Genomic DNA, 15072 nt, shown 5'->3' on the forward strand with positions numbered 1-15072 from the left:
GGTGGGACGGCGCAAGGGTATCCACACATGTGGCGTCCCAAACTAAAGGCCGTCCCAGCTTCCAAGGAACCAGAGTCATGCCGTCCGGCCGCTTGCCATCGTCCCTGTCTAAGCCTGTGGGCTCTAGGGCGGCTGGTGCCTCGGCACTGGTAAAGGCCCGGCGCAGAATGTCATTAATACTGGCATGGCATGGGATGCGGCCTGCGCTCCTGCTGCAGGACAGACCATGAAGGCCCCTACCAGTAACATTGGCACCACAGTGACATTTGTGCTGGGCAACACAGACCGCACCGTTGTCTAAATGTTTCGTTGCTAAGAAGAGTGCCTAGATTTTGAGGGTACAGCATGTAACCACGCCCCTGACTCCCACTCGGAACAAGCAAGGAAGCGAGCGCGCTCCGCGGGGCTGGTAAACGTTTCGTACCAACACGCAGAGCGGCTCGTCCCATTTTCTTTGCGAGCAGGCGGTCGTAGGCAGGTCAGAGTTGGGGCAGATGACTCTCCAAAGCTCTATGGCATCTGTAGCAAAAGAAATTTTGAGGTCACTAGGGTTTTTTAGGATTTTGGCAACTATACTTTGAGTGCTATGGATTGATGAAAGAAATGCCGGAAGAGATATGATCGAAATTTTGCGGATCCCAATACCTCCGTGCCTGATGATATAAATTTCGACAACAACCAGTGGTTGTTGTCCAAATTTATATTGATGACGGATGAAAGGGTGGTCTTAATAACATTGTCGAGTTTTTCCAAAAGTTCGGGATACAACCAAAGGTGACTGCAACGGAGGGCATACGTAAATTTTGGTACAAAAAGGCAATATTTAATTAGAGTGTAAGCCATATGGGCATTAATTTGGAGTAAGCGGTCGGTAAATGTAATGAATTTTGGGTAATTTTGATCAACAAAGTCCGGAAAAGATTCGTCTAGTACAGGTGACCCAAGGAGGTGAAGCGAGGCGGTGTCTATGACTTGGATGCGATTCTGTGAAAACTCGATAACGCAAGGTCTCTTTGACTATACGCATCTGGAAAATTTCTTATTGTGCAAATATCAGGTTTTTTTTTAATACTTGCCCTAGTAGCTAAGAGTAGGCAGAAATATGTAGTAGCATAGATTGAACCTGGTGATTCGACTCTTTCCCCCCTCTTTTATATACTTTGAAAGGTTGTATCTCGGAAACTATTAGACCTACAGAAACAAATGTAGTCTCGTACTATAGAAAATTTAGTCTACTTTAAAATCACCTCGAAAGGTACTATCAAAAACTAGACCTTTAGGGTTATAATACTTATAATCGCCCAAATAAAAAAAAAAGCTGTTTTCGATTTTGGACAATGTTCGGCCATTTGGCATTGAGCCAACATAATAAAAAAGTCTTCCAAAAATCAAAACTACCGGATTTGACGCAATCGAACCCCATTACAAAAGTCGACAAATTTACTGGATAATATTAGGTATACGCGAGTTACTGTTTTTATATTGTGAGAGCAACATTCCTTCTCAACATCTGCTTTGTAGGTTTTTACCAAGTATTAGTCAAAATTAAGATAATTTATCCTAAGGCAGTGTCTTACCTGAGCGATTAACTCGCGAACGCGAAGCGGCGCGGCGCGGGTGAATTCAATGCTTTGATACCTATGGAATTGTCCTTCGTGGGCGATCTCCGAATGCCGTTGGGCCGCCGCGTCGCATTCGCTGTAAGTAATGTATCCTGCATAAACAGCACTTGGCAACCATTTTGAAGTCGAAAAGGCATATAACTAATATTGAAAGCATCCAGCGCTTCGTTTTTGGAAAGCACCAGGTGATCAGTGATCACCGTCATACTGATCGGCTGTCATAAAAGTGACGTGTCGGACGCTGCCGAAATTAGTGTACACAAGCAAAGATCCTACGTCTCGAATTATACGAATGTTGATTCGTAATATTTCCCTTATAAGTAAGCGCTAAAATAGAAAGTAAAAATCGTGACGCACGAAAGCATACTGTCGTCACGTGAGCTCAGGAAAATCCATTACCTCAAACGAATGCGGTATGACACGCGGGTGCAAGATGGAAACAACTAGAGCGTGCTACACGTGCTCAAAGCACGTTCTTATCGACCGCCGACATAGCGCATTTCACACGAGTGTGTTTACTAACTTCTTGTGATGGGATCATCGCCAACGTTCCATTTAATGATAAAGCACACTTTACAATATACATTTTAAATACCTATTACATTCGATAGTACGTGACCCAAATTGTTAACCAAAGTCAATAAAAAGGGTAAAAGCTTTTTATGAATCGATTTTACAATTTTAATATACCGCGCCGTGTTACACACAAGATTTTTCATCAGACTGTAATGTGGCATGGATTTTTTACATTTATATTGCCAAATTGCAGCTTTCTAGCAAAACCGCGGACGGACTGACAGAGACACAGACAGACAGACGAGTATGACAAAACTATATACCTAGTTGGCTACCCCTGAAAACTGATCAGTTGAGTAAGTCAAATTAGCACCTGATACCATTTTCCAGGGTCTGTGTTCTACGTTTAAATATCATTTTCAATTAGGTAACTTGATACTTAAAATTAGTATGTTCAGTCAGCGTCAAAAGTAGCGTATCAGACTACGCGTCAAAAGTATCTATCATCTCTAATATACGTATCTATCATTATGTAATAGCTTAACAACGGTATCTCTCTATCTATAATTATGTAGAATAATGAGACTGCGACAGATATGTCATTGTTTGGAAAATTCTAAGGTGGCAGACAGTTTTGGCGCGTTGTCATCCGCTACTATTGATGCTAACTGTACCTACACCTACAATCCGATTCACAAGATTGATCAAAAATAAATAAATTAATATTTAGGTACTAAATAGGTACCAGGATCGGTCGTTTGGGCCTACATAGTAGGTATTTTTTAATAAACAATAATGTACAACCATGAGCGTGCCGCTAATAATGCCTCAATTAAATTATTTCATGACTAAATCAGGTAACAAAGCACGCAATGGCAGGGAACGGATTAGTAAACGTGAGCCGTAAACACTGCTAGACTGCTACTAGCCTACAAAAAGGTTTTTTCGGGTACAAAAATGTTGTTTATCCACTTATTCCTTTTTTCCTCGCTATTAAGGCCTGTAAAACTGTAAATTTCAAACCCCTCTAATTTTGTTTCTAAGCAAGATGCTTACGGCATTCTTAGCGCGATAAAAAATCTTATTATTATATTATATATTCCAATATAAATCATTCTGGTTTTACGCTGTTCGACTTTACACCGGTAAATACTCGTAGAAGAGATCACTGAAAATTGGGCTTTTCCAACAAGCAAGAAAATTTGCAACATCCTACATGCTTAATTTCGAAACACTAAAAATTATCTCGAAGTTTCGTGCAGTTCATAATAAATAACTAATTTAGTATGTTTTCTTTTGAATAGAGGAACAAGTGACACTGGGCCCATCTCAAAGATTGCTAATAGAATTTGTGAAAATGAAGCATACCTGTCATAATTATCATAAAAACTGGGGTAGATATGCGGCTAAAGTGCAAATAACTACGATGAAAGTCAATTCAGTACCCCTAGTGTAAATTTGATCGACATCATAACGTGCCGAACGCAAAGTCTCATTTTGTATAGGATTTTGAGTTTCCAAAACGTCCCGCTTGGCGCGCTCTTTCTAAATCCAATACAAAATTTCGAAACGTGACGAAATTTATTTACACTAGGGATACTGTACCCCTAGTATAAATAAATTCGATTTCGAAACGTGACGTACGCGTTTGCGTTTAGTCTCATTTTGTATTGGATTTAGAAAGAGCGCGCCAAGCGGGACGTTTTGGAAACTCAAAATCCTATACAAAATGAGACAAACGCGTTCGTCACGTTATGATGTCCATTAAATTTACACTAGGGGTACTGTTCTTTGTACGAAGGTTAGGATAACGAAAGTTACAGAAAATGTGTGTTACTTACATAATTCTAGGCCAAGTCGTAAATCATACAATTTTCTTTGTACAAAAATCGCATTTTGTCGTTGACATAGAATAGAGTAAGAGCTCCAAACGTCCTGCAGTGCCGTTCTCTCAACTATTATTGGGCTCAAATCAAGTGTATTAAAAGAGAAATAAATTCCAGCAGGTGACGGGCTGATGCAGGCAAATATGAAAAAAGGGTCCGTAAAAAGCTGCCACTGAATGCGCTAGGAAGAAGCTGCCTATGACTCCTACAGAAAAAAATATTTATAAAAAAAACTGACAAATATCTGAATTAAAAGTTGCTTTTTATTGTAGTTATTCTAAAAACCCTAGTTTGTTCTCAATCTCATCAGTTTTTTTCATGAAATTACCAGTTTTTTTTTCGGTACACCCTTATTCTGACAAATTAAGCTATAAATTATGTGGCGGGTTTCCATTTCAAATTGGTGTGGTTCATGGATTAAGAAAACGAGCTCACAATGTATCCAGTCAAGATTATCCATATTATGTACCTACTCATAAGTATAGTCGAAATAAATAAATATTCATATACTTATTCAACGTTAAAATTTTATTATTGTCTTCGCAAAATTCCAAAGTCTAGTTACTAGAAGGTTAAGTCGGGTAGTTGTAGATACAAGTTGTATCATATGAAAGAGCCTGCGCTGTACAGTCACGGACTTTGAAGGTATGAACCTTAATACCATTACATGCAATTGAAAAGTTACTGTACATTCCCAAAAACATCCCCCTTATCTACATCCCGTTAACATATGTGTACATAACATTAATATTATCTGAAATATTATTACAAATGTTATAATATTACAAATGTACTAAAATTAACGAAGGACAAATGTTTTGAGCTAAATATTGTGATTGCAAAAACAGATTTTAGGTCTTAGATGGGGTTCAAACAATAGTAACAGTAATCAAATTTGACACATATGATCTTTGGGATCCATGTTAACGTTCCTTAAAATTGGAGCTTTGGGGACCACGAGGACGTCCTCGTGAGAAGTATACGTCTTTTAGTTTTTTTTCTGTTTTTCTCAGAATCAATGAGATTCATGTGAATATTGTGTATGGCGAAACGGAAGCTTATTAAATTACGCACAACAATTATATATATGACATTATGTCCCTAAAACAAAGCCTTCTTCTAGAAAAATGGCTCAAAAGCTTATAAGATTTTACAAAAAAAATGATTTTGTGGTTGGGTAGATAATAATATCATAATAATAAAATACTTTATTGCACACTACGAGTACAAAATAAAAGTTACAGAAAATTCATTGGACTACAACGGTGTAGGTAACAACAGGCGGACTTATCGCTAAACAGCGATCTCTTCCAGACAACCTTCAGATAGCGAAACGGCGAACATAGTTAAGCGTAAGGGTGGTGCAAAAACAAAAGACAAAATAATAATTGCAAAAAAAAACAATGAAGACAAAAATAATAATAAAATACATAAACTACAACTAAACACTAAATCATACACTACACAAATTACTACATACAATTTATAAATATATATATTTATGCCAGGCATCCAAAACAACCGTGAGTTATAAGGAGAACACAAAAGTTTTAAGATTTAGATAAATAATGATCCTTTAATCGAGTTTTAAATATAGAAAGGGATTTAGAACGTCTAATATGGATGAGCAGAGCATTCCACAACCGAACTGCACGAAAACTGAAAGAATTATTGTAGACCTTTGAAGATAAAGGAGGAAGGATATATTTATGGTATATTTGTGGTCCAATAATTCGTAAAAAGATTCTACAATGTATGTTTTTCCTGAGTTTTCTTTGAATAAACTTAGTAAGAAATTACTTCGTACAACCTTTCGAATTATGACCCATATACTCGTATATATATATAATATCTGGGAAACCGAGCTTTGCTCGGAAAACATATAAAAACTCAGTAATGCGCGTTTTCCCTGAGATAAGACCGAGCTAGATCGATTTTTCGGCCCCGAAAACCTCCATAAAGAAAATTTCATCGAAATCGTTAGAGACGTTTCCGAGATCCCCGAAATATATATATAAATATACAAGAATTGCTCGTTTAAAGGTATAAAATAAATATTCGGCGACCTCTTAAGACGGCTGTACTGACTTTTTTGAATAAAACAAGTGTAAAGAGGTTGTAAAGGGCAAGAGGAATCTACCGATATGTCATTTTAAAAAATCCGGCCAGTATCCCAAGCTACAGGCTGTTCTGAATCATCAATACTTAAATCCATAACCTTATTTTCTGGTGACGTCGTTGTCGAGTAAAATGTTGATATTGGAGTAGATCATGTAAAAATGTATAGACAAAAGTTTATACATTTCATATTCCTCCGAGTTTCCCATTAAGAGAATGCCGCCTGGAAGTGTATAAGCACTAAACCTAGATTCAACAAGTATTTTCTATAACAAGATGTATTTTTTCTCAAAGAAGTCTGTCTTGTTCTCAAAGAGGACTTTTTTGTGTAGAATTTAATAAACTTTAATGTTGTCTTACACCATAGAGACCGTCTTACACGAGAGAGGACATGAAAAAGGGGCCTTTTATATACATACATACCAAAATTCCAAGAGATTTCGAGGTTTGTTCTACATATTCCGACTGTGCTATAGTAGGTAAGTGGTCTCAGCACTCGAAAATAGGTAATGAACCATTAATAGAAAGCTTTAGAAAAACTAAACTAATCATTCACATTTCTCAGTTTTAAGTCGTGCTTATAAACAATTTTTGAGAATCATAACAACCCATCTTGTACGCAGGTTTCATGATGAAGATCTGCCGTGTTAGTCCAACAGAATATTGATGTACTTTCGTATTAAGGTTTTTGTAGTCCAGAAGAATCGCTGCTTTGGTTCGTACTTGGCATCAACATCAAGGGCATCATAAACGTTTCTTAGCCGACGATCTATAAGAGACCCTGGTAGAACGTGATAAACTAGTGGATCTACAGCTCGTAGAACTCGTGTTAAGATTCATAAGCTTAAAAATGTGAAAATTAAAAAATACTTCTTTGAGCCATTATCATAGCGTATGTACTCGATTGGCACTTAAGTCCTTTATCCCAATTTTAACAATTTCGAACATTTTCCAAAAAAAAGAAACGACAGTTAAAAATATTTTACAACTGAACCTGCCCACCAAATTTCACGAGAATCGGTTAAGAACTGCGACCTGTAGAGGAGAACATCCGGATATACTTAAGCAATTTGCCCGAATAAATACGGAGACCTTCGCTAACGTTTCGGTCAAAAATTAATGAAGATGGTGTTGTAAACCAAAAAATAAATACTGGCGTTTAAGAAGTAATAATAACACGGCGCGGATATTTCGTCGGTTCCTCTCTCTGCGGCCCTGACCACCGTCAGCTTAGGTCAGGTTTTTAAAAATGCGTTCATACTTAGTATGTATATTGTATACGTCTTACAATTGTATCATAAATGATTTTACAAAAAAAAATTGAGGGAGATAATAGGAGCTACTAATATGACTATGACTAATATGACGTTCCAATAGTAACAAAATTAAACGTACGCAATATACCTATGCAAGTTAACTTGTGTGTTATACGTCAAATGTCCAAATGCGATTGATTGAGCCTCTTTTCCCTCATCTGTATTCCTCTCTTTACGAATAATCGAGCCTCTTGATTTATTACAAGCATTTGCTATCGAATACTGAATAAGCCATTTGTCATCTTTTTAAAATCTCTCGGGGATTGGGTATTCTCGTCTTTTTCGTAGTAAGAATGGATCAATGAAAGCTGATTGCCCGTATAATTTCAAATTTCATAGTATTTTGGCGGTTAAACGCAGATTAAACAACGTATATTGCCCGTATTTGGTGATTTGTGCCCTTCCCATTTCACAATAAATTTCTGGTCTAGGCATTTGAAATCGGGCCGCAAAAGCCTAGAAGACGATCTTTGTAGTGGTCGACCAATTTCTGCCATCACTGAAGAAAATGTGACCAAAGTGAAAAATATAATTCTTGAAGACCCACGAGTGAAACAGTGGGAGATAGCTAAAGATGTGGGCACTAGTTAGGAATGGGTAAATGAAATATTTCATGGCTATTTAAACATGTCTAAGGTTAGTGCCCGTTGGGTCCCCAAAATGCTGACCGCGTTAGACAAGGACAGACGTGCCAAATGGTTGTCAAGAGATTTTAGACAAGAGTCGCGGCAAAGAGGAAGAATTTATTTCCAGGATTGTGACATGTGATGAGACTTGGATTAGACAATGGGACCCAGAAAGTAAACAGGAATCACTACAATGGAAATTCAAAGACCAAATGCCTCCTTGAAAGTTCAAGGTTCGTCCATCAGCTAGTATACTTATGGCGACAATTTTTTGGGATGCTGAAGGGATTTTACTAATAGATTATTTACCTAATAAAACGACAATGAATGCTGATTGTTACGCGAATTTACTTTGCCAGCCTGAGAGCTGCCATAAAAGAAAAAAGGAGGGCACGACAACGCACCTGTGCATACGGCTCGCACTACACAGTTAGCCATGGCTTCGACGCCATCGACCACCCCCCTTACAGCCTAGATTTAGCCCCCTGTGACTATTTCCTGTTTAGACTTTTAAAGAAAGATCTCAGAGGACGAAAATTTTCCACTGATAATGAGATGATAGCCACGGTGAACGGATATTTTGATGACAAACCGAAAGAAAGATTTTTCTTTAAAGGTTTAATGTCGTTATTTGACAAATGTAATTTCGGTAGGAGGAGATTATATAGAAAAATATAAATAAACTACCCAGCTACGTCTTTTGTTTCATAGTCAGGTAGATTACTTTTCAGCCACCCCTCGTACATTATGCCAAGTTAGGTAAGGAGAGCATAATTAAAATATCATTTAGAACTAGAGCAAACTACCCTGTAATATTTAATACTGATTCTTCTTATATTTACAAATAAAATTATAGAGCGATTGGTTCATCATTTGCCAATTCAAAATGACAGATAGGTTGGGTCATTTGTCACCTTCTCAGGCCTTGTAAAACAATTCCTATGCATACGGAGTATACAAGATGGAGCCTGTAATACCAGCAAATACGAACAATAACTTTTAAATAATTTGAAGTCTTTTGATTTGGTATTTTACACATAAATCAAATATTATCTTTATTGTACGCCATCATCGTTGTAATTGTCGTTGCTTGTCACGGTTTAAACATTATAAAAATTCGCAAAACATTTAGACAAAACTTTAAAGTGCCCTAAAAATCAAAACAAGTCACTGTATGTTACATATGGTGTTCAGTTTGAGGAGCACAGCCAACAGTTTAATTTTTTGCTCCTGTTTTAGGCCCCACCCGGTATTTTGACTTTGTTCTGTTTTAGTTTTAAATAATCCTTTTGTGGTAAGTTTAGTCTGCCTAAAATAATGTATGATGATTTTTTCTGTTAATTATAGTGTTTTTTATTTTATTTTTGTATATTTGACAAGGTTTTCATGGTCAGCAGCTTGGAATTGATAGGTATTTATTATATATATAAAAAAAAATCCAGCCGTACCTATCTTATTTGATGCAAACTTATAGTATATATAGCTTTTATTGGAATATAACGCTTTCCGCAACTCACAAAATACTGTATATTTTACATTTGTATACAAAATTGTATATAAATGTAAAAAGACTTTTGGTCCACCCTGTATGTCATCTATCAATTTCATACTTTTTAATATGTTTATTTTATCGTCGTGAGGTATAAGAATGAACTCGAATCGTATTTGTCGCAGAAAAAAGTTAATCACAAACGTACTTCTACACGCATTTTTAAATGTAATAAATAATTTGAGTTTCTTTTGTTACAGGTTATAAACGATGGCTGTGCCTAGTCAAAATATTGTGCCAACATTTTTAAAAGCAGTTTATTTATCTAAGGATATTTGTTTAAATATCTTAATGCACCGCAATTGTATTACTATTGACAAAATTGAATAAATGATGGGACCCCATAGCTGATATTATCTCAAAATGGCTAATATAAGACTGCCGCTACATATATGTAATTCAATCAAACAGTATACCCTTAACGTCAACACGAAGTTAATAAATGAGCAAAACTTAGATATCAAAGCTGGAAAGCGTTCCAAATATTTAAAAGCAAATATTAATTTGAAATCAAAGCTAACAGATAAAGCAAAGTTGGTCATATTCCTTATTTTACTCCTCCCGAGAAGTTCGTGTGGCAATAGTTACAGCGGTGGAAGAAGTTCTATGCTTAGGACAAGAGTAATTGGAACGAGATACGGTAAAATGCAAGGTGTTATACTGCCAATGGATCAACATAAATTCTTGAAACCGGTGGAAGCGTATTTAGGAGTGCCATATGCGACTCCACCTACCGGGTCTAACAGGTAACCTTTAAAATTATTTACCATTGCACAACGTTATGGTGTATTTATGTTAAGTATTATACATTACGCAACAAGTTCTGTGTAGAATCTGAGCTCAATAAACATCGGTTCTTGTTGTGCAGTCGCAGTGTGTGGTGTGATGTAATAAGATAATATAGACGCTTATAATGCAGGTTCGCACCCACGCGCGCTCCTGCGCCCTGGGATGACGTGAAACAAGTCGACCAAATGGGCCCAGTGTGCCCCCAACGCTTGCCTGACATTTCAAACGAGACTCTTGCTTTGGAGAGAATGCCCAAAGGTAGACTGGAGTACTTAAGGAGACTGCTACCAAGACTGAAGAATCAAAGCGAGGATTGCCTCTACATGAACATTTACACCCCCGTACAAGGTATGTGTTATAGTCATTATCTTTTTATATCTAAAACCATAGGTAAAAATCATAGGTAAAACTCCAAAAAGCTTAACAGTGGAGAAAATTTTCAACGTAATATTTTTTTAAATTACTGCACTGGTTTCAAGCTAACGGCATGTAGTTAAATATCGAGAAAACGAACCTGCTCCACTTCTCACTTATGGTACAGCTGCGGCTACATTTGTCAGTTAACGGGGTTCAAATAGAACCCGTAAGTTCATACTGTCCACCAGGATCCCCTAGCCTGATCCCCAAGGGGATCCTGATGAACTTTCGAGTTCATCAGGATCCCCTGAAGGTAAACTTACCTAAAGTTGTTTATACAATGCAGCAGTTAAAGTTTCTCTTCTGACATTCACATGCAAAACACTGATTTGTTTGCCCATGATTACTCGTCGCAGATAACCTTTATTAATCTAGCTAACACGACTGGCTAGAGATAGACAATGTTGTTAATCAAATGTCATTAGTGGCAATTGAGATAATATAAATCTATGATTGTGTCTTTCTGTGCATAATGTCGGAAGAAGTTAATATGATAAATGTGACAGAAAATCACGGAAATGTGATACTATTTGACGGACGAAGGTATCACAAAAAAAAATCATATAAGAACGGAAACGATTTGTTACGGTGCAGTAACTGGAAAAAATTTAAGTGCAGCGGCTATTTGACTGTCGATGTAAGTAAGAGTATATGTATTCTACTATATGGGACAAGTATGTATATAAATTTGTCCTGCGGGCCAGGGCAGCCATCTCCGCCTCCTGGTTGCCGAAGGACTGTGGTCCACTGCAGCATACATGGCCTACTATCCATCCCGTCCCACTGGCCACTGCTGCAACATCCCACGGGATTCCTTTTTTGTGAATGAGGGGGCTTAGGCTATAGCCCTCACGCGAGTCCAGTGTGTATTGGACTTCACACACCATACCATTTACTTGCGAATATTTATGCAGTTGTCCTGACGATGCTATCCTTCACAGAAATACAATTTAAATATCCTATGAACTTTACTTTGTAATAACAGTCGTTTCTATCTTTAAATGTTTTATTATTATTAAGTCTACAAATGTTGAATTTATTGAACCAATGACTGAACAGTTAAGTTGATCGAATGTATTAATACTCTAAATAATCTGACAATATCATTTACATACTCTGAAGTAAAGTCTCCAATGGTATTATTCAGCGAGCTGGTTAAATCCTCCCAGTTTTCCTCTCCAAGGTGCTGAAGGCACATTCGGCTTCTGGGTGGTAAATAGAAGTTGTTCTCTACTAAAATTTTTGCCTTCGCCATATCCGGTATATCCAATAGATTCTGGTTCATACAATCATTGAAGACGCATCTATTCGGGTCATCAAAAGCCCACCGTAGATATCCAGCAAAGTAGCCACTCATTTTATTGTAATTTATAATAATTATAATAGATCCAATATAATAACAATTCTAAAGCGAGTGACGCGTAAGATGAAAACAATAATGACGTGCACATAATTGTCAATTTAACATCCTTTTTAATCTAATGACATCTTCACAATGTGTTCTATCAAAGTCCGTGAGGTTGTCTTCGGCCTCTAATATTTCCTCCCAGCTTTGGATCGGCTGCAGATGGAATGAACAGGCTCGTGCCTGTTCCTGGCGAAACGTAGAGGTCCCATTTTATTAGTAATTTCGCTTTGATTTGGTCGGGAATTGCTGTCAATGGCAATTGATTACAGCCGCCAAATATGTACACAGGCATTTCTATCTTCCGGCGTCCTAACTAATCGACTAATTGTTTCTTTGACATTATTGTTATTCAGTATAATTTAGGTAAGAAAGAAAACCTTCTTTACGACGATATTTTTGTTTGATTGTATATTTACTGCCGTAAAATGACTGTCCAAAGCCGATTCCATCCAATCAAGCATCTACTGCGAATATATTTTACGAAGGCGGTCGTACTAAAATTATATTATTTAACAGGTTACACGCGTCGTAAAGTCACTGCCGCACGCATTGCCATGCGTAAAGAATGCAGATCAAAACAAAGTCGACCTGACAATACACAAGTGCAAGGGCGAAGTCAAACAATTGGATTCTCGGCCAATACGAGAAATATATGATAGTTGTGTTGATCCATTAAGAAATAGAGGTTTAGATATAGTAGCCACAGTACCTTCGCTCAAATCATTAAAAAGCGCTTTATACAAAGTAAAAAACAAGTCCGCAGATGTTGAAAAAATTTGTTGCAGTAAAGTATGTGAGGTTGAAATTCCCAAGACGCATTTAGATTTCGTTATGTGTGACTATTTAGATGTCCATAGTTCGGAAGAATCATCCCGCCGTGTCATCATTTTCTGTCTGGATGAAAATAAAACTAAATTATCCTCGATCAATCATGTATTTTGTGATGGAACTTTTAAAACTTGCTCGCCACCTTTTAAGCAATTATATGTTATGCACGGGGATATTGGTAGTTCTCTTACATCAACAAATGTCGTTCCATTACTATATGCTCTGCTGAGTGACAAGACAGCTGAAACATATGATATATTTTTTAAAATGATTAAATCTCAGGTAACTAGCTTCAACCCCAAGAAATTTAATATTGACATGGAGAAAGCCGTTGTTAAGGCTATTAAGGAGAATTTTCTGAGGCAGATATAAACATTTGCTATTTCCATGTCAAGAAAAGCATTCGTAAAAAAGGAAAACAATTAAGCTTGATAAAAAACAAATATACGAGGAGAGTGCTTGACTTATGTAGTGCAATGGCACTATTGCCTGTTAATTATATGAGTGAGGGATGGAACTATATAAACAAATATATTTCAAGCATGAGTGACGATTATCCAAACTTAACAATTTAAAATTAAAAACATATATGAATTTCTGGCTCAAGAATGACGATGTTAAAAACATGTGGTCAGTGTTTAGTGAAAGACATCGCACTAACAATTGCAGTGAAAGCTGGAACTCATGTTTCTTCAAAATGATTGGCCGTCGACGCCCTGACATCATCCAATTGTTAAATGCACTAAAAAGAGATGCTGAACAGAAGCGACGGCAAACCAAGAAAATGCGCAGAACGAATGAAATCGCCAACGATAAGTTCGTCCAGGAAACACAGCTGGAATTATTGAACAATGAAATAACTGTTGGACAATTTTTAGATATCGTTAGGTCAACAAGCAAATAAAATTAAATAGTGGTTCAATTAAATAATTAACAGTTATAACAATGAACGTATATACATTGTGCTTCTTTTATTTTTTTCAATACAAGGGATGACTCTCTGAAAAAATACAATTCAATGTCATATGTCGCAATAACTATACTAGGGGATCCTGGTGGACAGTATGCTACTTCAGTGTATATGAGGCTTAACATTATGAATCTGACGTGAGGGGATCAGGCTAGGGGATCCTGGTGGACAGTATGCGTTAGCATAGTTATGTTTGTTACGTTGGTTTTTGTTTCGTCAGCGGTTTGTAATGGGGCCAGCACATAGAGGTAGATGCAATCTGTAGAAAACTGAACTCTGCCTACTACGCTATAGCACGTCTAAAGCATACGTTGTGGGAACAAAGCCTGCTAACAACATACCATGCATATTTTCATGCACACCTAACGAGAGGAATTGACCTGTGGGGCCTGGCGGCTGATAGGGACCGGCCATTTATCCTACAAAAAAAGGTAATCAGGTTGATATCTCGAGTCCCCGAGGACGAACCCGCACGGCAGCTATTTGTTAACCTTAAGGTGATGACTGTACCGTCGCTCTTTATATTTGAGATAGGTAAATATGTGAGAAAGAACCCTGATGAGGTCCCTATAAGCAAGACCTACTCAGCGAGAAGAAAACCTGCGCTGTCAGTTCCCGCGTATAGACTTCAGAAGTAAGGGAAGTCCTTAAGGGTAATAGGTGCAAAAGTTTATAATAAATTACCTGAAATAATAAAAGAGTTGAGTACTGAACGACGCTTCACATGTGAGCTCAAAACGTTTTGCACAACAATAGCATATTACTCAGTAAAAGAATTCCTGGATGAATGATTTCAGATTTCAGATTTTTATTTATACCTAAACATACAATACAGTTTACATGTCAATTGTCTTATCACTAAAAAGTTTACTATACATATTTAATAAACAGAAGACGCACAACTACCTATTGTACAATAGGTTCATTGGTAGGTAAATAATCTTTTCTATCAGTGAATGTAACGATCCCTATACAGAAACTCGTTTATGTTGTAGCATGCTAAGTTTATTCGTAAAAATAGCAATTT

General features: G+C 37.1%; 1 protein-coding gene across 2 annotated transcripts in view; it reads left to right on the top strand.

Annotated features, from left to right (window-relative positions):
- LOC133527617 (neuroligin-4, Y-linked-like) overlaps nt 1-15072 on the top strand; it is a 65373-nt gene that overhangs the window by 24861 nt on the left and 25440 nt on the right. The window contains exons 2-3 of one of the 2 annotated variants that reach the window (XM_061864697.1): nt 9834-10379; nt 10553-10770. In XM_061864697.1, coding sequence (XP_061720681.1) covers nt 9997-10379; nt 10553-10770 — 601 coding nt within the window. In that variant the 5' untranslated portion in view covers nt 9834-9996. Of the gene's footprint in view, nt 1-7351; nt 10380-10552; nt 10771-15072 lie in introns of those variants that run through there. The other variant, XM_061864707.1, reaches the window with a different exon arrangement.

This window comes from Cydia pomonella, chromosome 1 (genome assembly GCF_033807575.1).
Source record: "Cydia pomonella isolate Wapato2018A chromosome 1, ilCydPomo1, whole genome shotgun sequence".
In the NCBI taxonomy this organism is placed as follows: domain Eukaryota; kingdom Metazoa; phylum Arthropoda; class Insecta; order Lepidoptera; family Tortricidae; genus Cydia; species Cydia pomonella.